At 39.7% G+C, this 23255-nt stretch overlaps 1 protein-coding gene across 5 annotated transcripts in view; it reads left to right on the top strand.

Annotated features, from left to right (window-relative positions):
• Nucleotides 1-23255, top strand: part of cadm3 (cell adhesion molecule 3) — an 88133-nt gene that overhangs the window by 1968 nt on the left and 62910 nt on the right. For all 5 annotated transcript variants that reach the window (XM_077724107.1, XM_077724108.1, XM_077724106.1 and 2 more), the window contains exon 2: nt 409-592. In XM_077724107.1, coding sequence (XP_077580233.1) covers nt 514-592 — 79 coding nt within the window. In that variant the 5' untranslated portion in view covers nt 409-513. The remainder of the gene's footprint in view (nt 1-408; nt 593-23255) is intronic.

The raw sequence follows: 23255 nt of genomic DNA, 5'->3' as shown, positions 1-23255 counted from the left end.
TTCTAAGCCTTTTCCACAAGATGACTTTCGCACCAAAGAAACAACAACCATAAATACTCATTCTTACGGTAGCCTACCAAGTAGTGGTGCCTCACGCAGCAACAATAAATCTTGGTTGAATGTCTTATTCCAACCGCAGTACAGTTTTTGAAGCGGTAAATGAATTGCGCTTGTGGTCCACCAACGTTGTTTTGGTCTTAATCAACCTCCCCGCCCTGCACCCAAGCTCATGTCCTTCCACTCGCTCTCAACTCTGTCAATACACCCCCAAATCCCCTTCATTTTATTCTCCCCCCTTCACCATGTTATGACACAAGCCGATCGATGCATGCACAAGGTCGTTTATTCACAGCAGGAGATGGCGTAGACGAAAAACAAACCAATAACAGCCCTCCCGTCTTCTTGCAGGTTATCCTCCATCGGGACCCCTCCCCTTTGCCTCCTCCTGTGAGCTTCCCCAATTACCTGTCTCCCAATTGGAAGCCAACGAGCGGGATATCTGTGTGACCGAGCATGGCTCTCCCATCAGCTTCTTTATGGATTGTGAGCGTCATGACGCTTGTCTCCACAGTTTCCAGTAACGTCATCTATGGTGAGTACCCTTTGACATAACCAACCTGCCTCTACCCACCCTTACTGTCCGTGAGAGGGGCCCTCAATCTCAGCATCCCGCTTTTTTTCTTTCGCTATGCCTCTTATCTGTTGAGGGTATTTGCTGCTTTCCTGTAATATGACAAGGGGAGCATTGGAGTGGAACTAACCGCATGGGACACTCCCAACACCAGCACCCTGGCCCCCGCATTCTATCCCACCATGTATGAGGCATGTGTAATTCCATAGAAACACACACAAGGACCTTTGACCCATTTCCCCCTTATAGTCCATTTCAGTTACATATAGTAGTGGTCCCCAACCTTTTTCTCACCACGGCCCGGGAAAGGTCTTCATATTTTCTCGTGGAATGGCATACGGGGAGGGCAACATTTTAAGACAAAAAAGTGGGAGGAAAGGACGACGTCCATGATGGCAGAAGTTCCAAGTATTGTCGCAATTATTTATTATTATTAAACAACTTTTTTTTCATTTTAAGTACGAGGGCAAGATTGCAAGCGTTAATATGTATTTCTCTGATGGAACGGTGGTTAGGGACTGCTATTGTATAGGATGCATATTGTTTTTTGGGGAGGGGGGATTTTAAGATTTTGAAATTACAGTACATATGTTTATCTCATCATACTATCGATTGTTTTTTATAGTGTTAAGCTAAAATTTGCACATTGCTTAGGTGTGGTAGACATCTGTTCTAGCATTTCACATTGGCCAAAATACCAAAGTAAATGGCTTGCTATTGGAGGTTGATCTGTTCAGACCCTGATCAACACTTATTTTATCCTGTATCTTTGTTCAATTTATATCCCTTATAGGATGATAATTTAAGTATTGATCAAATCCCTATTTGACAATCTTTTGTAAGGGAGCATATTGCAGTTCTAAAATCTTGTGTGTCATCCTGTAAGGTCTGGTTTGTTTGGGGATTTGAATTGGTTTGTACAATGTTGAATAGAGTGCTTTTCTTAGGCAGTATTGTTCAGTGCTAGAGTGGTCATTTCCTGCCTCATGACCATGTCTAGTATCATTGAACATAATATTGCTTCTGATGCTGTGTCATCAGTAGTTGAATAAATTGACTAAGTCCAAGTACTTTGAGTCCCTTGAAGGTGGAAATATGTTTGAAAACCGAAAGGCCCTTTGAAGGGAAGGGATTTCAAATCCTACTCAGCAGTACTTTTTTATGCGATATTAATATTTTTGGCCGAGGGTATTTCTTTTTTATTAGGTCATTTTCCTTTAGTATTTTTCTTGAAGGGGATAAGAAGCTTTGTGATTGATACAGCTACCATTTCTAGGTTAACATCAAATCAGAGCATTGTTGACATAAATGAAATGGAAACTGCAAACATAGCAATGGAACTGTAATGGTTCCAGTGGAAAAATAGCTTACACTTTTGGTCAAATGTTTTGAGATACTTTCTTATTCTACTGAATCAAGGAATTTAAGGCATTTTCATTGTCACTGTCCAGTCTACTGGTACTAGAAACAATTTCTCGGTTAACATCAAATGTTCATTGGTTATCAGAAAATTTTGTGTTTAAAAATAAAACCGAAATTTAATGTACAACTAAAACAAACAAAAACCCTGTTATTTGGCATAGATAGATCCAAGGAAGGCATTTTTTTAGCAAGGATTTTATAGGCAAACCAGTAGCAAAAACTTCTACTTATGAGGCTGTAGGAGAATCCAGTGTCAACTCCTGTGTTTTTTTCCAGTTGGAAATAAACAAACTGCTGGGTCAATTGTCGCCAAACCTGGTGGAGCGGTAGAGCATGCCAGGGAAGAAACCTGAGGGCGGCGATCTCATTTGATAGTCAACAAGTAGTGGGTGAAGAGCCGTATGCGCTCTGTTGAGCCTAGAAAAAATATGGAATACACTCAGTGGAGCTGTATCAAACATCCCACCGTGCTCTCATATGATTGACACTTCTTCAAGCAATGTGTTTATTATAGTAGTTGTTACACACAGATCACAGTTTAGCCCCTTTCACATAGGAGTGGCAGGAAATTTGGAGCTGTAACAGATATTTTTACATTTATTTAAGTGCCAATTTCAGACAGAGGTAAAAGCATCATGAATTAAGCACCAAATGCCTAAACTAATTCGTTGTTCTCTTATATGCCACATGATGAGAGGTTTAAGTTACAACTTGAGTACAAAGGTAATGTCACTGTCAATTTGAGCAGTTTTCTCAAGTCTCTGTTTAGTGTGAAACGTACTTCTGCAAAGTTTTTCCTGGTTTGGTTCGTAGTTGTTCCCCCTGTGAAAAATACAGATTTGTAATGCTACAATGTAGGATCGATTATATAAAGACTGCTTATTAAAGTCAGGAAAATTGAAGTAAATTTGCCATTGTGGGGTGCCCCAGTGTCGCGTGTTTTTAGCATGTCGGCCTCACAGCTCTCGGGGCCTTGGTTAAAATCCAGGTCACGTCCACCTGTGTGGAGTTTACATGTTCTCCTCCTGCGTGGGTTTCCTCCGGGCACTCCGGTTTTATCCCCTATTCCAAAAACATGCATGATAGGCTGATTAGACACTCTAAATTGCCCGTAAGTATGGGTGGTAGATTGCATGGTTGTCTGTCTCCTTGTGCCCGGCAATCGGCAGACCACCGATTCAGGGTGGCTCTGGCCTGGAGTCAGCCTCTGGCCTGGAGTCAGCTGGGATAGGCTCCAGCACACCCCGTGAACGTAAATGAGGATAAAGTGATTCAGAAGATGATGAACGAGATGACTTTGAGAAATTAATATGGATGTGGAGTCAGCTATACCATGCACATAAACATTGGGCATCTCACACATCTAGGACAATGGGAATTAGTGATGATACAAGGATAGAAAATTTGGTATATTTGCATTTCATTGGGTAAAATAGCACCAGAATTAATGAAATGTCTGCTCACAATGAAAGGTGGCAGCTTTCTGGAAATACTGGGCTTCATTTACATTTTTCTCCTACTTCACATGGTAATAATGAAATTCTGTGGTTTTGCAATTTATTAAACCAGTGTTTCCCCTGGTAGGCATTGATAAACTGTTGGTATTAAATGTCCCTTTAAATTCCAACACCAATTTCTCCAGCCTTGTTCTTTTGAAAGGAATTCTCCATGCAGAATTGTCACTGTAAAATTTTAGGATATGCTTAATTTGAATGACAAACATGGTGTTTATATGCCACAGTCTTTGTTTTACCACAGCAATTCAGTTTGCCTTGCTGTGTCTGTGTGTGTGTGTCTAGTAATAGAAGATTGTTTGCACTGTAAACACTGTGCAGCAACAGGCGTGTCTTACAGTAGCAAGCACGATGTGACTTTGGAAGGATATCCACCCCGCGGCAAACTTCAAAGGAGCCAGAATGTTCTGTCTGGTTGCATAATACGGCTCCTGCTCGGTAATCGCTCCGGTTCCATGGCTGACTTCAGTGGGCGAGCTCAACTTGAGAGCCACACAGGTGGAACACGTCGCCTCATGCTTCTGTATTTTAATTGCAAGTGGATATTACACATTTGCATTTTCAGAACATCTCCCTGGGTCCGCACCCACATGCACACCCACAATTTTACTGTATACTCCACCACAACAGCTACTTATTCTAACTCATGAAGGATAAATTATGTATGTGGTAGTAGTAACGTAGAAACATTGAGCAAAGGTGCCTGTGCATTCTTCCTTACTTTGTTGGCAACGATCTTGGCTGGCATTCAAACGGACATCATGATTGATGAAAGGGTGCCCGCTGGGTGTTACGGACCGCGGATTGGCGACCTGCTCGGCTTTGGCTTTTGTGCGGTTTTACATGATCTTGCCTGCCAATGTGAAGCATTAAGCACAATTGGGGCTCTGATGGTGTTTGCATGAAAATGTCAATATCTGGAGGTTAGGAGGTGAAAGGGAGCTAAATTGGGATCTTCCATCTGAACCATAAACCCAATTTGGTTCCTGACCCTTTTATATAAGTAGCTAGGCCAGTACCTTTGCATCTGACTGCTCTTTGCGTATTTTCATATTTTCCCTGCTATCCCTCCACTTGTATTTTTATTTCTTTGTATTTAAGTTCCTTTTTGTCAGTAAATGTGCCATCTCACCAGAGACAGATGCTAATATTACTTACACTAGATCAAATGCGACATGCCTGCTGGGAAATGAGAGCATTCACCCCCATTCACACCACAGCCAGACATTAATCAGAGTTAAACTTCCTTCTTTTTTTCATCACCTTAAGTACAGGAATTTGTCAGAGCACCGCACTAAATAGTTACAATGAATCGCCTGCCCTTGTCCTGTTCACCAGTGAGTTGGCAAGCTCAGTTTTCTGAGTAGTTTTGTGCAAGAGGCTCCTAGGAAACATGCCAACAATTCCAAAAACTGGAGAAAGAAAGGGTAGAGCTCCCCATAACCTGAAAAACTCCATGCCCTCTTACCCATCACTACCACTCCTCGCCTAGGGGGTGCAAAAGTGAGGTCAGGGAAATGGTTAGATCCAGAAAATGACCTAATTATATCAGTAGCCTTCACTAGACAGCTTCAATATTTAGGACTCTGAGTCATCTAAGTGCAGGTTTAGGTCTATTGTCTAGGTAAGATTAGGTAATTTTTCTAATTACAATTCAGTGTTCCATTTAAAATTCAAAATAGCTCTCCTGGCCTATCCTAATTTGTTCATTTGGGAATTGCATACAAGTGCTGACGTTAGGGTTAAAATAGTTATGAATTGGATTAAGGTTAAGATAAAGAAAAATGGCTGACATTTTTTTTTGTTGAGGTTGTGAATACAGGTTGAGGGCAAATTTATAGAGTTTTGGTTTATGATTTAAGATTTAAGTTTGGGCCTCTCAGCCACGTTAAGAGAGTGTAAGGAAATACTGAAACCACCATGTAATGGGGAATGTTCCTTTTTTACACTTCTAAATCAGTGGAATCTCATTAGTTGAAACATAATGTGTTGCCCTTTAGTGGGTTCTTAATAGCTTAAAGGAGTTAAAGTCTCATCCTGATAGAGATTCCCTTTTGGATACAAGGGAGGAATATGTCAATATGAAGCCACTCACTCGTTAAATTCACAGGTGACAAATAAGTGAAGATGTTATTCCTGTTAGTGATTGTCCTGCTGAATTAGTTTAAGTTAGTCACACCGCCGCAAAGCAGTCATGAAAAGGAGGACGAAGAGGATAAGGGTGTGGTGGCTAGTAGGATAACAACAGCGTCATAATGGAGTCTCCACACTGAAAGGACCCCGAGGCACAAAGATCTACTTAACATAAATTATTCAATCTTATGTATTTCTTGAGAGAAAGAACACTCAGCAAATCAATGGATGAACACATGAGACATCAGAAGACGCAACCAAACAACAAGCTATCCATTATCCATCTGCCTACCATCCATCTATTGATCCATTCACCGACTTGTCTATCAGTCTCTCTGAAATTTCATCCATTCTTTTGTGGCAGCCATCATTCCATCCACCTCTAAATTCACAATCCATCTTTTCAGACATGCACCATCCATCCAGCGACCGATTCTTTCTATTTAGTACTGTTACTTAATTGATTACATCAATTTTAGTCATATTATTTCCTTGATAAATTCAGAATTTAATTATGCATTTAGCCACTCCTGTTTTGGTCTTAGAAAACAAAAGCAGGACTTGGAAGTGAATCTACATCATCTAAACTGCAGTGAAAAAAAACATTGTGGGGGGGTTTTCAATCAATCAGCCACCGCTCCTTTATTAATCGCCGCCGCGAAGAGGAGAAATAATTGCTTTTCTGCTAGATGCCAATGCGCTGCAAAAGGAGTGGGAGGTCTTTAAATCTGAAGCAGAATTCAGAAAATAACCTATGCTGGACTTGGTGTATCCAAACGTAATAGTATCTTGGGCTCTCTTCTAAATGCCACTGTGGTTTTGGTGTGCGATTCCCTCACGAAGCCCGCGAGGCACACCTCAGCTTGTTAATGAGTCAGCGCTTATCATTGAGCCTTGTTAACAGGCGTGGGGCCTGGTTTTGAAGCTTCCGAGCCACCTACTTTAGCTTTTGTTTGCTGCATCTAATACTTTGCCATTAGCCCCAGTGCTGTTTTCTTGGCAGCCGTGGGGAGGATTCGTGGTAGACAAAGAGGAGGTGGGCATCTGGCGACTGAGAAAGAGGCTTTTCTGTAGTGCTGAACCAATACCTTGGTGACTAAAGCAATATTAATACCGTGATTCTGGTTACGATATTTGCAATATCAGTATGCGGTACTTGATCTACGATATCGATATTGGGAAATGCGATGCTTGCAATACCTGTAATAAAATTGGCAACACTAACCCCTGATCTGACCACAGACAATCATAGCAGCCAGAGAATACATGTATTTTGGTCCCACAAATGCTAACCAAGCTTGGCACTTACCAGTCAAAACATATTCCAAAAGACAGGGCATCTCACAGTGACAACTTTGTCCTTGACCGCAATGGCAAGGTGATGTAATTGCAGAGAACTGCTCATAAATTGATAAGAGCAATATGATGTATGAGTATGCGTTTACATGTATTCACAAACTTATAAACTATGCATATCATAGACCTGCTGGTGCTAGATTTCTATAAAACAATAATATAACATGATAAAATTATACAATGTGATGAAGTAAATCAAACATACATATTGTATGACTAGGAAAAAGTCAGTTTCTCACTCTTAGAATATGACCCGTGAAAACAGTTCTAGGTTTAACCAACTTACTTGTAGCTTGAATGCAAATATTGGGTGTTTTGATCTAATGGTAGCACATTATTTCTATAGTGTTCTGGACTGGTCTGGTTTGAGTATAACTATTTTTTTCTCATCACTAGCTGTAATTTGCCCAGCATCAACTTTACAAATGGACACTAGCTTATTTGGCTTTGTTTAATTATAGCTGCTATTCGGTTTTGGTTGAAATAAACTTTAGATTATTAGGGTTTGGAGTTCACTTTTGTGGTAGAAATATAACAGATTTTTGGTTCTTATTATTATTGTAAGAAAAGGATCAAATCTTGTATATTGGAAATGACTCATTGAATATTTAGCATGTATGTACTTACTTTAGAAAAATATATCCAAAGAGTAGACATTGCGATGACTAAAGTAAAAGCACACAAACAGGAAAAACCACACTGTGCTGTAGCAACAAGAGGTGATGCGATGTTTCCATCGTGGCAGAGTGCTAACAAGTCTGAATATGTCAGTTAAGGGGTCTTGCCTGGGATGGCGGACCTGTGGAGAAGCACTAAAGAATTTCGTAATACGCAGCTGAGGGTATGATGACTACTAGGCTTTTTGTCAAGTCAATGATGACGACAATGCCTATGTCTGATATTTTTTTTTAGAAAAGGTTAGAAAAGACTTCCTGGTGAGAAAGAAAAATGAAATACTGGTCTATGCGTATGCGCAGCGAATGGGGAAAGGAAATTACGGACTAACGCATGGTCCTTCAGTCATTTGAACCGCATAAACTTGACCGCAAATGGATACATGATCAATATATAATATGACTGCACAGATTGTGGTATACATGGGATTTATGATTTTCTGTAACTGGTTGTTGTTTGAGATCAACCAGGAGGTGGTAAAGCACACAAATAACTTTTCCTCTTTATTGTGAGCCTTAAACTGAAAATGGGAACATCCTGACATCTGGCTCTTTAACTCTTCACCCTTCAGTATATTAAGTTACCCATCTGTCCATATTGCTGACTCAGGGTTCCATCCAACCATCCATGCAGCCATCCTACAATCCATTCTTCGATAAAACTGTCAATAACTACTCATCTGCTCATCCATCAGTCCATTTATCATTAACCAGCCATCTAGCTCCCCATCTGTCTTTCCATTCACTATCCAGGTGGCTGGCTATGCCTACAGAACAATCACACCCTTGCTGCAGCACCTCAGTAATTGGGTCAGCACAGGAGAATCAGGGCACAGCCAGCCGATGGCGTGCCTAATCCTCGTGGCCTTCCAAGAGCCACTTTTCCCCTGGCACGGCTGCACATCCAGCTGTAGAGTTGGGGGTGCAATTAGCGCCTACGGTCTGAGGAAGCTTGGGAGCTGACATAACGGCGAGTGCACAATCGCCCTTATAAGCGCTGATGTGCAATAGATGGAACTCGTGGAATTTGGTATGCTGTCAAGAAAAAGAACTGTAGTCGGATTCCACTCGGTTCATTGCGACTCGATGGGGCTAATTATTATCATTCACTTCGAGCCCTTTTGACATTGCTGTCTTTCCCAGCTTGCTGTCTTGTGTGTAGGTTATCAAGATTGGACGCAGTACTGAAGTCGATTGGTGCATTTACCAATCTTTTGATATATTATCAGACATCCACGGGAAATTGTCATAGCGTTATTGTCAAGCTTCACAGCCATGGCTTTTTGTGTGGAATGCAATTTTATCCTGGCATTAACCAAATTGACTTATCAATGGCATAACTATACACAATAATTCATCTTTCCATTCAAAATAGAATTTACAAAAGAGACCATTCTATCTCAGCACAGTGCGAAATTCATTGATGAAAAAATGTGCTTTCAATTCAAAGGAATATGAACTCTGCATCTTTAGTATTATGTAATTTTACCTTTAATACTACTAGGCCAATGAGAAATTTGCTGGACAAGAAAGCTATTGCAGCTTTTGTGCATTAAGACTATTTGTCCTGGAGAGCAACAATAGCCCATTTTACAAATGATGGCTAAGAAAAGTTTGCTATGTGTTCTGATGGGGAATTGACGTTGAACCATGGATTTCCCATCTTAAATGGTACTACCAGGTTGATACAAGAGGTTTAGTGTTTTCCAATTAGCCACTTCCCTGCTCGCTTCTCAATAAATTGAGGCAGAAGAGGATTTGCCTGAAATCTTGCCAAGTTAAATGTTTATTCTATTGGCAGATAATTGTGTTATATTCTCAATTCTGATTATTTGTGCTATTCTTTTATTAACTCGGTTATTACAGTGTAATTCAACAACTCAATTGTTTGACAATTCATGAGCGTCGACTGTTTGTAGATTGTAAGCGGGCAAATCAGCAGTTTAGCTGTGTATACCTCAGGAAATGGCAATTTGTTATTTAACAATACTGATTCTTGTGCTTCTTAATGTGGTACAGAAGATGACATTCACCGTCTCAGTTTCATTAATTACGTCATCATTGTAGTTACTTTTTCTGCAAAGTGGCTGCGCACTCAATGGGCCTCTTTAGAAATGCATCACTCTGCGAGCATCTCTCACCTCTCACGAATCTGTCTGCTAACAACGCTCAAGGTCGGAGAAATTCTGCCATCTGCCTTCCACATTTTTGGCCACTCACATTTGCCAGTGTGTTGTCCATCCGACAACATCCATGACTGTCTGCTCATCCATTCATTGCATCCGTGTACCTGTTCTTCAGTCTGTCCATCTGTCTGTCGCCATTCACATCCATTCAAGCATCCACTCATCTGCCTTTCCTATTCCTTCTTCCAAGCTCTTCTCCATCATTACATCCGTCTTCAGACTGTCTTTTCATCCACTTGTGTTTCTGTGTCTGTATATCCATCTTCCCATGCAATCATATATCTATCAGTTCATACTATATCTGTCTGTCTGCCCCTATTGCCGTCCATATATCCCTTTAAGTCCCACTGGTACTTTACTGAATTCAATAGATCAGACTTCAGTAGGCTACAAGCCATACTCCTTGCGCAAAACGCAGTTTTAATCCTATTACGTTATTCACTAGGAAGCCAGGTTTAGTAACCGGACGTGATGTAAGTGCGCAGCCCCCTCATCAGTTTAGTTTCATTGCTGTGGTGGTGAGCATTTTAGTTGTGTATGTTTTCCAAAAAATTCAATCATTTGCATTGAAAAATGGTCTATATGTGTCATGTGCAGTACAGTAATAAAGATCTGTATTATATAGGATGTGGCACCAACACGAAATAAGCCTTTATTTTTCTACGTCCCTCTGTTTCGACAGAGTAGTGAACATGCCGGTTTCTTTTGTCTGGATCAAAACATTGTCCCGAACTCTACTATGTGTTCCTCAGGAAAATTGTTAATAATGACAGGGCAACTAAAACCGCAAGGCATTAGTGTTGTTGTACTCGGTTAAGTTCACCAATATAAAATCCTGCTTTTTAAATTTTCAGATGGCGTGAATATAAGATATTTACCATTCAGTACATGCCCAAGATCTGATAGTAATGGAGCCCAAAATGCTTCTCTGTGCGGTCCTCTCAATTTACTTTTCTCTCACTTACATGAACAGCTGATTCTTCCGCCGATCTTTTGGTTCAACTGCACATACAGTATATACTACACTCATCGAGCCATCTATTCCTCCATTCAGACCCTTGTAAGCTTGTTTTTAAATCTTAGAAGCCTCCAAATAAGCAAACAACACCAAGAGTAGTCTTGGGATGAATTAATTCACCTTGTTTCCACTGACAAGAGTCCCACTTCGGTTTAGATCACTTTACTCACCCGACCTAATCCCTGCCTCTTGTTATCTGCAGAACATTTTCCAATTGACAATTCTAATTGATTGCCACCTTCTCCTCGATGCCTTCCCGGTCAGAGTGACCTAGAATTTAGAGACACCCACCCAGGTTTTTGTCGCATGGTGCTATGCAATTTGCTATCGATCTCATCAGAGTGCCAAGGGTCTGAGGGCGAACGAATGAGAGGGTTGTGGTTGCGTTTGTTGATGATGCCATCACTTCACCTGCTGCCTTGGGAGAGGCTCCGTCGCTAAGTGTCTCTTTATAGGCAGATAAAACCATTGTAATTCATCTGAGTGCTTTTTTGCTGGACGTAAATGCACTCACATGAAATTTACAGTCCATCCTTTTTAGGTGAGACACAATCCCACGTGGCTTATTAGGTCAAATTCTGGTGTGCATGTTTTTTTTCTTTCTTGTCGCTGGGATTCTAATTGCAGTTGGTGGGTTCATGACTAGTTTTTCTGCAATTTGAAATATGATCACAGGAAACGGAGAATTGGCATTGTAATCTTGCAAATGAAATGAACAATAAAAATACTGTCTTATTACATAAGTTTTTAGGACAAATATTGTGTGAGCTTGTTATATAAGTATTCTGGTGAAGGGAGTTGGCTTTATATGTGAGGGCCCTCATTTATGTATGAAACCGAGAGTTGCAGCTCTCTTCCTGGCCCTACAACTGTCTAGGTCAGCTCCCGTTTAAGGCCCAGCTGAGGTTTTAGAACATTATAAAATTTTAAGTCATTTCTGTGTGAATTTCACAAGGTTTAAAATTGTTCTTTGTTTTTTTTTTTAAATGTCAAAAGTTGTTTAAGATGCCCTTGTTAAATAGAAAGAATATATTTTAGATATTGACATAACAATCGCAGGCCAGGAGCCAAAACAACAGGGCGGCTCAGCGTTTGGCCAAAGAAAAAAATTGACATTCACCCTCGCTGGACTTCTCTGAAAAGCCACACATACTAAAAAACCCTGTTGACAATTTGTGTGTGTGTGTCTGTGTGTGTGGTTGTGTTTGCTTTTCAAGCTTTTTTAATAGTGCAGTTATCCTTGTCAAATGGAGCAAAGTGGACCAAAACCAAATGGCTGAGTGTGTTTCTGAGTCGTGTGTGTGCGCGCGTGTTTCATTTTGTTGTGTAACATCTGATGCGGGGGCCAAGTAAAGCAGCTTAGAGGCAGGAGCATATTCTTTTCCAAGTAAATCTCATTCATTTGAATTAGCCCCACAATTAGCTCATGTCCACATGGATGGAAACCCTAGCGGACCAATAAGCAGGTGACATGGGGGCAATAGAGGGTTGGCACTGATTGTTTATGTTTTGTTTTTGTATATAGGTTAATGAAAGTCATATGTGATGGGACATTTAGCAAACTACTTGCAATCGTTGTACTTATAATTTAAATTTTAGTTCATGAGAAAAAAAACATTATTTTGATGGTCATTTTCGTTGATGTTATCCGAAGTGGCCACGATCAGATGAAGTCAAAAACACTTCCATAATTAGGATTTTGCAGTCACCAAAGGCCATGTATATCAGGCCGTGTCTACACATATGTAAATATGGTCATGATAGGTATGTGAAACCACCACTACTTCCCCTATCATTATGTTTGACTACATTCTTTACAATATTTAGAAAATGTGCTCTTAAGAATACTTGAAAGTAAATTTTATCTCACGGTGGAGATATAATTTAGGTTATCTGTGTATGCAAAATCTTGTAAACATGTCCAATAATGCTGATGTCAGTTCAGTCAAAGAAAATATGCCCATTTTCGTGTTGGTTTCTGCGTTTACTTCTGATTTACTGGAGACTTGAAGGTTTAAAGATGACTAATAAGTGTTGGATGTTTACTTTAGAACATGCTTCAGTTTTGGATGCAACGTTTTATCACAATTCCGATAAAACTGGCTTTTATGTATAAAAAAAGTGTACATGAGTCTGCTGAAGATTAACTATTCCATACTCCTTTTAAAGGTTTTTCTTCTTCCCGAGATGTTGCTTTTTTGGATTGGTTTTCCTATTTTCCCTGGCTCCTTGTTTTTCCCTCCTCATTGCTTTGTGCCCCCCCATCATTAGCACTCGCTAGCTTTTCTTCTCCCTCCGTCGTCTCGCCCCTACCGCATGGATTCCTCTTGTTCCCGCGCATGCCTCCATTACCGCCCGTGTCTTCTTCCTAATCAGCTTATCCACCGTGTGTCCAAGCTGCCGTGTCTGCCTTCCTCCTCCCTTTTGTTTTGCTGTTCATTCAGTCGGCGGATTAGAGACGCCTGTTTGCCGCCTTTTGTCTTCGTCGCAAGGAGATGGTCGAGACGGACAGAAAAGACAGAGCAGTCAAGACAGTTTGAATAATATTGTCTTTATGTATGAATTCATATTTCAAATTAATTTTACAAAAGGGCCTATTATAGGTTTTGTGAAAACTCCAAATTGTCTGGGATTTGTAATTTCCTTTCCTTTACATTCAATTATCTTCAATAATGACAAAAAACTCTCTTAAAATTCTTAATAGTCTGTCACAAATATGTTTTCGGCTTAAAATGGTTAATATTTAACATGGAATCTTCCACACGACCTTTGACATGAATGTTCTTTAAAGCCTACTTGTTGAAGAATTATCCTTAGAATTTACCAAATCACCTGCGACCAATCCATTAGGATAGTGAACTCTAAAACAGAGAAAAGTTGCAAAAATTGTCAGATTTTTTTAATTAGTTTTAATGTCGTCATTGTTTTAATCTTTTAATGTGTTCAGGTTTTTTAAAAAATATAAATGAAAACAGCGTATTATTACCCTATTAATCGGTTGGGGCTTAATGATGATGATGTTGATGATGAATTCCAATCACACTCACTAGAGTTCACCCTGAGAGACAAGTGTGTTGGTGGCGTACACAATTTCACCTGAATGGATGCCCGGTCAGTGGGTGACTGACAATCGATCATATTTTCAACGATTAAGGACCAGATACACCCCCGCCCCTTTCCTGAGCCGCAGCTGTCACCAGCAAAAATGAGTCATCCCTCCTTAAAAAGAAAAAGAAACTCTCAAGGTTAACTGAGTGAAGTGATTTTTGTCTTTGCCCGACAGGCACGCTTGTTTATGTTCTCGAGGAACACCATTACTCAATTGGTGTATTATAGCTTTTATGCCAATTGATGGCAATGGCTATTGGAGCTGCTGACAAAAACGACAAAATGACATGCGAAAAATGGTGGCCGATAATGAGCTGAGAGGGAAAAACTGAAAACAACATCTTCTATGTTGTTATGACATTCAGCAAAATGGCACCATTATTTAATGTTAAAGGCTGAGGCTAAGAAGAGAGGCAAATGGGATTAAACGTGTCAAGTGAGGTTTTGTGTTGACTCTCTTTACTGACAGTGCGAAATCTATGTAAATAAAAAACAGCAGTTTTCAGGAACAAAAGCAGGCAATCTTTATTGGCTAGATATTTTTAAAATGTGATTGATAGGTTATGTGTGTCGTATACAAAACCACTATATTATAACAACAGCAAACAAGTCACAACAATTGCAAAGTACAACTGCAAGTTTTATGGTACTGTCAGAACACATGTGCAAACATTGGTGTGTTGGAATGAATCCACTGTTTTAAAATGCTTCGTCATTGGAAGTTTATCTTATAAAATATGTGCCAATTCTCATAGGTATTTGTCTGTTATATGTATTGCTATTCTTTCTATTTGTGGTATGTATTCATCAGCCAACTGAGCGTTACATCTGCAGTACACAGATCGTCCTCCCTATCAGTATGGTGTTATGTGGGGCAAGATGTTATCACATGGTCTGCAGTCTGCTCCTCTGAGACCATGTGAAAACGTCTTGCTCCCTTCGCTAAAAGAAAAAGCTTTTGGACTGCCTGCTCACTTCAGAGCTCAATATCGCTTTTCCAGAGGCAAGGAGCTCGAAAAGGGAGAGGAAACCAAGATATTTCATAGTTCTAGTAGTGTACAAGTCCTCAAGCGTGGGAAGTAACTAATTATGCATTTTTTAATCAATTCATTAATTCATTCATTCATACATTCATTCACTCACTCACCCATTCACTCACTCATTCATTCAGTCAGTCATTCATTCAATCATTCGCTCATTCACTCATTCACTCATTCATTGATTCATTCATACATTCATTCACTCACTCAGAAACGCTGAGCTGTTAGAGTTTGAATAAAAGGAATTCAGGGATGGTGGCTTTGAATGCTGAGCTGAGGTCTCCGAAGATGATTTTTACGTAGGTTCCTGTGGTGTTGAGGTTAGGGTTAACGATAAAATGCATCCCCATGGTCAGTAGGCAAATTGCAAAAGGAACAGCAGGTGTTCTGTGATACTGAACACTAAAGTGGAAAAAATGCAATGAATTAAGACTTACTGAAAGGGTCAAATCCATTTTTACGACGGTACAGTACAGTCACTGCTTTTGCCCCTTTTAAAAAAATAACGCACAATTGTACTGTACATTAATTTATCCTATACTCAATTCATCGAACAATATATTGTCCCTGGTCTTTTTACCAAATCAGCTACGTCTTTACGTCTACGTTTTTGTCAGTCATCAAAACCAGTATTCTGTTCAGGTAAAGTTGCAGTCAGAAGGAATTGCTCCGGTGCTTTGTAATCTTAGAGGCTCACGAGCCGCCCAGCAATTAAACACCCCACCATATTATTCAAATGCCCTTTGCATTAATACAGTACCTGGCATTTAGTGTCGGCCATCATTTACGCCAGCGTTATAATTGGTTCAAGCTTTTCCACATGCCCTGTGTAAAGAAAAGGCGGTGGGTGGTGGAGTCTTGGTGGGAGGGGGCTGTTGCATTATGGTAGGCGGGTGGGTCATTAGAGGCGATAGCGATGTACTTTTCAAGTGGAAAAGGTCGTCTTTTATGAGGCATTTTTGAAAGGCAGCTAGAATGATGACGCGCGGCTTCCTGCGTGAAAAGGTGCGAGTGATGTGAGTTGGTATGGTAAGGCAGGTGGGGTTGGGTATGTGTGTATGTGTGTGTGTAGGGGGTGGGGGGTATGGTTGTTCAAGGCGAACCTTTAGGTTTAATGTCTCCTATCTCTTTTAGTATGGAATGTATTATCAGCAAATTTACTACACCCATTCTTTCCATTTATGCCAGGCCTTGATGGTTTTCTCATCTCAGTTTCTATACTGCTTTATCCTCACTAGGGTACTAGAGCCTATCCCAGTTGACTTTGGTCAGAGGCAAGGGACAACCTGAACCAATTTCCCGAATACGGGATAAATAAAGTTATCCAATCCAATCCAAAATAATCCAATCGCAGGGCACAAGGAGACAGACAACCATTCACTCTCATACTCATACCTAGGGACAATTTAGAGTGTCCAATCAGCCTACCATGCATGTCTTTGGAATGTGGGAGGAAACCGGAGTACCCGGAGAAAACCCACGAAGGCCCGGGTAGAAAATGCAAACTCGACACAGGTGGACCGACCTGGATTTGAACCCAGGTCCTCTACTGTGAGGCCAACGCCATAACCACCAATCCACCAGACCGTCCTCCTTGATACCTACAGTTCAGCAGCTCAGCAGAAGTTCCATTAGATTAGAGTTAACAAGGAAAAATTGTGGAGAAACCTGCACGGAATGCCCTCTAGTGGCCTGGTGGACAAAAAAAGCAATTGGGAAAGGATATGAAAGCGTTGGTGTGCATTCAATCCTCCATCTTGTCTTCTCTCCCGTCCCAGGTAATTTAAACTGGAAAACATGCTGAACACTTGTTGTCATTATGCGCAAGCTCGTATGTGACAGCAGCCATAAATCACTGCTTCCAAATGGTGGCGATTAAAGTAAAAATAAACACCTGTCACAGATCTCTTCAGTTACAAGTGAGCGTCATCATGTGGATGGAGTCAATGTTTACTGCCACTCTTGAGCCATGATCACAGTCATTTAGCATTTATATTTTAAATACGGTCCACCTGTTGTGAATGATTAGCCAACAGGTTTAAAGTAGGCGAAGGCTCGAAATGATGACAATTGAAACCCTAATTAACCATTTACAGCAACTACTCATGGTGACAACAGCATTTGGTACCTGAACATTTTGGGACAAGACTAAAAAACACAACCATTTGCACATTTTTTCTTCCAAAAAGTTAGTTTATTGTTTCCATTTTTTCTATTTCATACTTTGCTTCTTATTTCTCTGTTTCTGGTTATCTGTTTATTTATTACCCCCCCCCCCCCCCCCATTTTTGACACTTTTGCTGTTTAATAGCTTTCCTCCCTTTTATTTTAACATGTCCTTTTTCTATTTCTTACCCTTTTCTGTACTTACTCATGCTAAATGCAGTTCCTTTTGCTGTTTCACAATTTCTCTCCTTACCCACCCTTTGACCTTTTGTCCTATTTTCTTTTCTATCATTTGACACCTTTATCTTGACCTTTTCAATTCCCATGTTTCCTTTTTCCCCCCAATTTCACACACCCTCAACGATTACTTTCTTGTTTCCTACTTTTGTGTGCTCGCTGACTGACAAACGATTCATAGGTGCATTTTGCCGTTCGCCCGAAGCCCACTAAGATAGGCTTCGGCACCCTGCGAACTCGACAAGGATAAGTGGATGAATGAATGAATATTTCCTGTTGTTCCTACTGCAATTGAGGAGGTTATGTAGTGATCTAAATGTGAATGGCTCAATCTTGACTCTGAATGTTCACTTTCGATGTATCCTTGTTTAAAACACAGAAGTCTGAATCACTCTCATTGGGCGGGGTAGCTTTTTGCTTGGCAGTTTTGCAGCATATCCAGGTATTTGAATGTAAAACTGTAAAATGCTTTGGGCATCGTAATTATGTGGATTGAAGGCTGTAGATTGAAGGCTGCTGTAAACTGTCTGCATTTACCTCCTATGTATTTTGCTTTGGTCCTGCCATTTGTTCCTACCTTTTTCCTGCCGCTTCCTATCTTTGTTCTTTTGCCTCTACTTGAGAGGCAAAGATTCTTTTTCTCTCAAGGATTCAAGTACAAACAGACATTTTCTGCTATTTTTTTCTTCAGTTTCTTACTCCTTTTACCAACCTTTTTTTCCTGCCCATTTTGTATTTGTTTTTTTCCCCAGTTTATCTTCCATTCTCTAGTTTGGTTGCACGGCCCAGCGAGTACTTGAGTGCCATTAAGACCTTTTTTTTCTATCCAAGAAAAGCACTGAATGCCAAAGGCTGCTACAGTCGTGCCATTGTTTTTTTCCTTGATTGTCTTTTTTTTCTCCTTTTGTGATGTGTGATAAAGTGCTTCGCTCCAGCAGTTGTAGCCTCATGACAATAGGATCGCAATAGCATCACATTCTTCAATTTATATCCATTCAGTATGCTTCTGCTTGAAATCTGCATATTGTGCAGCACGACGCTTTATCAAAGATTCAAAATCATGGTCAATATTTTATCCGTATATGGTCAGCCTACTAATTTATCTTACATAGTCATAAAAACACATGCTTTATCATAGACTAGATTGGCTTCATTGTTCATTTAAACCTATATGTTCGGTTCATTCAAGATTAAAGGATTTTTATTCCTAAGAGAACACACAATTGACTATCAGCTGTTGTCAAAGCACAGCTGTTTTTAGTCCATTCTGACTGACTTTTGCAAGACTCACACAATATAATAATAATCCATTGGATGTTCATAGCACTTTTCAAGATGCTCAGACACTTACCTTAGACAATTATTCTTTCACTCCACACTAGATGGTGGTATTCTACGATTGTAGCCAGAGCTGCCCTGGGGCAATGTAACACAAGTGAGGCAGCCAATTTGCGCCATCGGCCCTTCTGACTACAATCTCACACTGCTTTCCCACAGTGAAGTAGGGTGAAGTATCTTGCCTAAGGGTACAACCACAATGGGCACAACTGGGAGCTGGATTCGAACCCTCAATCCTTCAATCAAAGGAAAACCAATGTCTTCCCCTTTTGTTGTCAGTAGATCAGATTTTTGGAATATATCCCTGTTTTATTTTATTCCCAAATTCCTGGACAGGGGCCACTATAGTGGGCATCTGTTCAAAAGTTATTTTGAGCTTATGTCATTCATTCATTCCTTTTCTGAACCGCTTTTCCTCACTATGGGGCTTATTTCATTCCCTCCCATTTTAATTTAAAGAGTATGTGGTATGTAGTTGTAAAATATTTAAATTGATACTGAAAACATATTCTGGCAGCCAATCTTTTTCAAATGGGATCGGATTATGATATCTTTCTGTCCCTTACAATTCAAAATGATTGGATGTCTGTTGCCATCAAAGGTAGAAATTAAGGCATTTAATATATGAGAACGGTTTTCATTTTTTCTATTTTGATTTGGTTTAGGTTAGTTCTTAAAAAATTGATGTATTCTGGTAATTTTAGTTCATCTGTGACTATTATTTAGATTTCTTGTAGGAAGTGCGTCAGTACAATTTAGAAACAGTACATTTTAGTGTCTAGATTAGATTTAGACTGTATTTTAGTTGCTTTTAGGGAGTATTTAATATAGTTAAGAGTATATATATCAGGGGGCTTTTAAGTACATTCAGTAGTATTTAACTGGGTATATGTATTTTAAAATAGTTCATTGTATATGAGCATTAAGGTCTACAACAATGAATGTGTACTACTGTACGTATATTTAAACAAGTATAATAATAGCATTAGATGAACTCCTAAAAGTTTGAGTTAGCATATTTGGGGTATTAATGATTTATAAAAAAACAATGTAAATTGGTAAAATATCAGCTTTTATTTGCTGCCATTCACAGTCATTGATATTCTATCCATTTGATGTGTTTTGGTGGCCATGATCATTCAATTCAACCCCTCCATGTTAATATTAAACTGATATTTATCACCATCAATTGCAGCCAAGGAAATAATATTATTAATACAATAGTTACAGCATTGTACCCTAAGTAAAAATGCTTTTCTTTTCAGAAACGCTTTTCTTTTCTGTTTCTTTAGTCACACAATATCACCCAAGGGGTGGCACACATTTGAATGAACAAGAAAAGGAAGAAAATAAGATGGTCTAATCTTTTTCCTTTTATTTTTTCCCAAGACTGTATGCCACTTTCAGTAAACTGATTCCACTGAAAATCTGTTTTTTGGATAGTTGTAATTCTGTTTTGGATACGGGAGAATAGATTTACAAATATCTGTCAGTTGTTTTGACATGTCACATTTGTTTTACAGATATTGTGGATGAAAATATCCCCGAATGTAATTACGGGTGGTTAATCTGTTTTTACTCTACACTGCATCTCATGATAACAATAATTGGTCAATATCTAGAAGGGATGACTGAATGGAAAGCTAAAAGTGCAGACGTTATGGCGCTAACGAGCTCCACAGTCTTATCAAGCTGCTCTGCCTGAAGGCGTGACAACTATTAGCGGAGGCACTTGTGTGTCGCTGACGCGGCTACTGTATGTTTGATGAGGGCCTTGCGGAGAACATCTGACGATAGCGACGTACTTCAACTTCCTCCAGGCTAAACCTCTGATGGAAGCCGAGAGTTGAAGTTTACCCTCCTCATTTTCTACTTTTGCCTTGTTTTTTTCAAACTACTCACTCTTGTCTGTGATGAATATTTAAAGACTTGTGCGGTTTGTGTATCAGCTGCGCCGCAATGTCTTCATCGGCACTGAAAAGCACAAGGACGTTTGGTGTAATCTACTCTAGAAGGTCTTATGTTTGATCTGGGTTTGTCTATAAGGATCAGCCATATTTGGAAATTGTCTTTATGCTGACCTTGTTCTCTTGTTTCATCGGCCAACATGTACGCCTTTGTCTGAAAGGACCACAATGTAGAGTTGCAAGACATTGTTATGTTGTGAAAGATGGGTGTCTATCTCAAGTTTAATTGTCAATTTCAACTTTGGTTAGGGTTGTAAGGAGTCATGGGTTAATTTTTATTTAAACAAGGGTAAAGGGTTTCAAAGTTGGGTTTGAGTACTGGGTTAGGAAATTTCAATCAATGTTGGCATGTATTTCACTGCACGTAGGATTTCCATTTTTGTGTAATCTGAAGGCTCAGTGACATTTTGTGCTTGTCAACGTACTCCTCTTTCACTCATTTCTGCTGAAGGTAGAAACAGAATCGGTCAAAAAAGATGTTACGTCACCAAGGGCACTCACTCGCTGACATTTCTTTTGAAATACAACATGGCAAGATTTGAAAATGATTGACGTTCAAGATATTCAATATTAAATCAAGCGCTTTGGCATTCTTCAACTGGGAAATCAATGAGTGATTTGAGCAGCAGGAATTTGATTGTGTTTATTTTATTGATTGTTTATCTTCCATCATCCCCAATATAAACATAGAAGTTTCTTTGAGCTTGTCAAAAATGTGAATGTCAAATAAGTGTGAGTCTTTAAGTTGCCTTTAGTATTTGTAGCCAGTGTTTCCAGTCCGGGTTTCAAGCCTGGGTCAGAGATGCCAGTCTTGGTTAATGTTTCAAGGTTAACCGGATTACAGTGTCATCCAAGGGTTTCAAAGCAGGAATTAGTCTTTCAGGCGTAGGTCATGGTTTCAAATCTGATTTGGGGTTTCCAAAAAGTATTCAATTGGTTTGTTGAAAATCCTTGAACTGACCTTAGCTTATTACAATGACATGGCAATTGTTTGATTTCAATGCCAACAAAACAAAATCAACCCTTCGTTAGCTTGTAAAAAAAAAAAAAACTATGCTTCTTATTTTGCCATACCAGATGAAGAGAACGGTAGAAGGAGGGCCAGTTGTACTTGAGGACATGGACTTAAGACGCTTAAGAAGCTCATTCAATTAGCAGAGGGTCAAAGCCAAAGATTGACCCGCTCCAAAGTCGAAACAAAGACGACAGACGAGCGTCCTTACTCACTCACTTTGGGCAAGCGCTCGTTCTTGACGCTTGTGTCATCCTGACAATCTGTTTGTTTTTAATTAAAAAAATATATATTTATATATTTCACGAATACCGTTCAATAGTTTGGGTCTATATAACACTCAAAGTTGTGAGCTGGACTTAAATATCTAAAACTTTAACTCACAGGGTAGGTTTTTTACTTCAAATATCCTTCATAGTCTGTCTAAATCTATGTGTAAGCGTTTCTCCATTGTCAAGATAATCCATTTTACCTCACATGAGTTGATTATACTGCGTTACTATTGAATGGCTACAATAAAAAGCCAGGTCCAAATGTACGGTTTTGCTTCATATAGAGGTCGGTGGAGTCAGAAAACCAATCAGCATCTTGGTTTCAATGTGTGTTACGTCTAGTCAGGATTTCATTGTCTTTCACCTATATACATATTTTTGGTCTGGTTACTCTGAGAACCAAATTATTTGTTGATGTTTAGGAAAAAACTGTTTGCTTTATCAAAATGTTTGTTTTCACAGATTTTTTTATATTACTGATAGTGACATGCAAAATCCCAAATTGTTTTTATTTTGAATGACATGCATTCAGTAACTGCCTTACCAGCTATCTTGGATAACACCTCAATCACTTCAGTGTCACTGAAATGTGATCATTCCTTGCCATCCTGAGCATTTTTTGCAGGGAATTGGTATCTGTTTTATCATTATTTCAAATTTAAAAAATCTGACACCGTTCCAAGACAAAAAAGTGCCATTCAAGTCATACGGTCCAATTATTCGGATTCTTCGAGTCCAGTTGGCGTTATCTGCGTGTATTCGACTTTCTCATGGCATCTTCGGCAACAGCTTAGTGCTGTCGTCCCCGAAAAGCTGTGCAGTCATTCCCTTACACCATAAATCTCGTCATTCTTTCTGGCACTTGTAGATTAAGAACATGGTGGAGTGATGGGCTCGTATCCCCCAAACAAAAGACGGCTGTCGGTGCCGCCGATGAAGGGGAGGACATTAAGTCACTCTCTCGTTTTGACACACGGTGAGACGCCATCCATTTTCCTGTCAAGCGCTCATCTCCAAGAACACAATTTGGGAATGATCACCATGGAATTATGTTTTTACTGGAAAATAGCTAGTGGTTAGGATAAAATATCAAGAACTAAAAGGGTGTGTACAGTGCAGTTTTTTTGATGCAAAATATAATTGGCCTGAAAAATCAGTCCATAATCTATTTCAGGGTTGTA

This window comes from Stigmatopora nigra, chromosome 9, assembly GCF_051989575.1.
Source record: "Stigmatopora nigra isolate UIUO_SnigA chromosome 9, RoL_Snig_1.1, whole genome shotgun sequence".
Taxonomy (NCBI): domain Eukaryota; kingdom Metazoa; phylum Chordata; class Actinopteri; order Syngnathiformes; family Syngnathidae; genus Stigmatopora; species Stigmatopora nigra.
The sequence above is the reverse complement of the archived record's forward strand: the minus strand, read 5'-3'. Positions and strand labels throughout refer to the sequence as shown.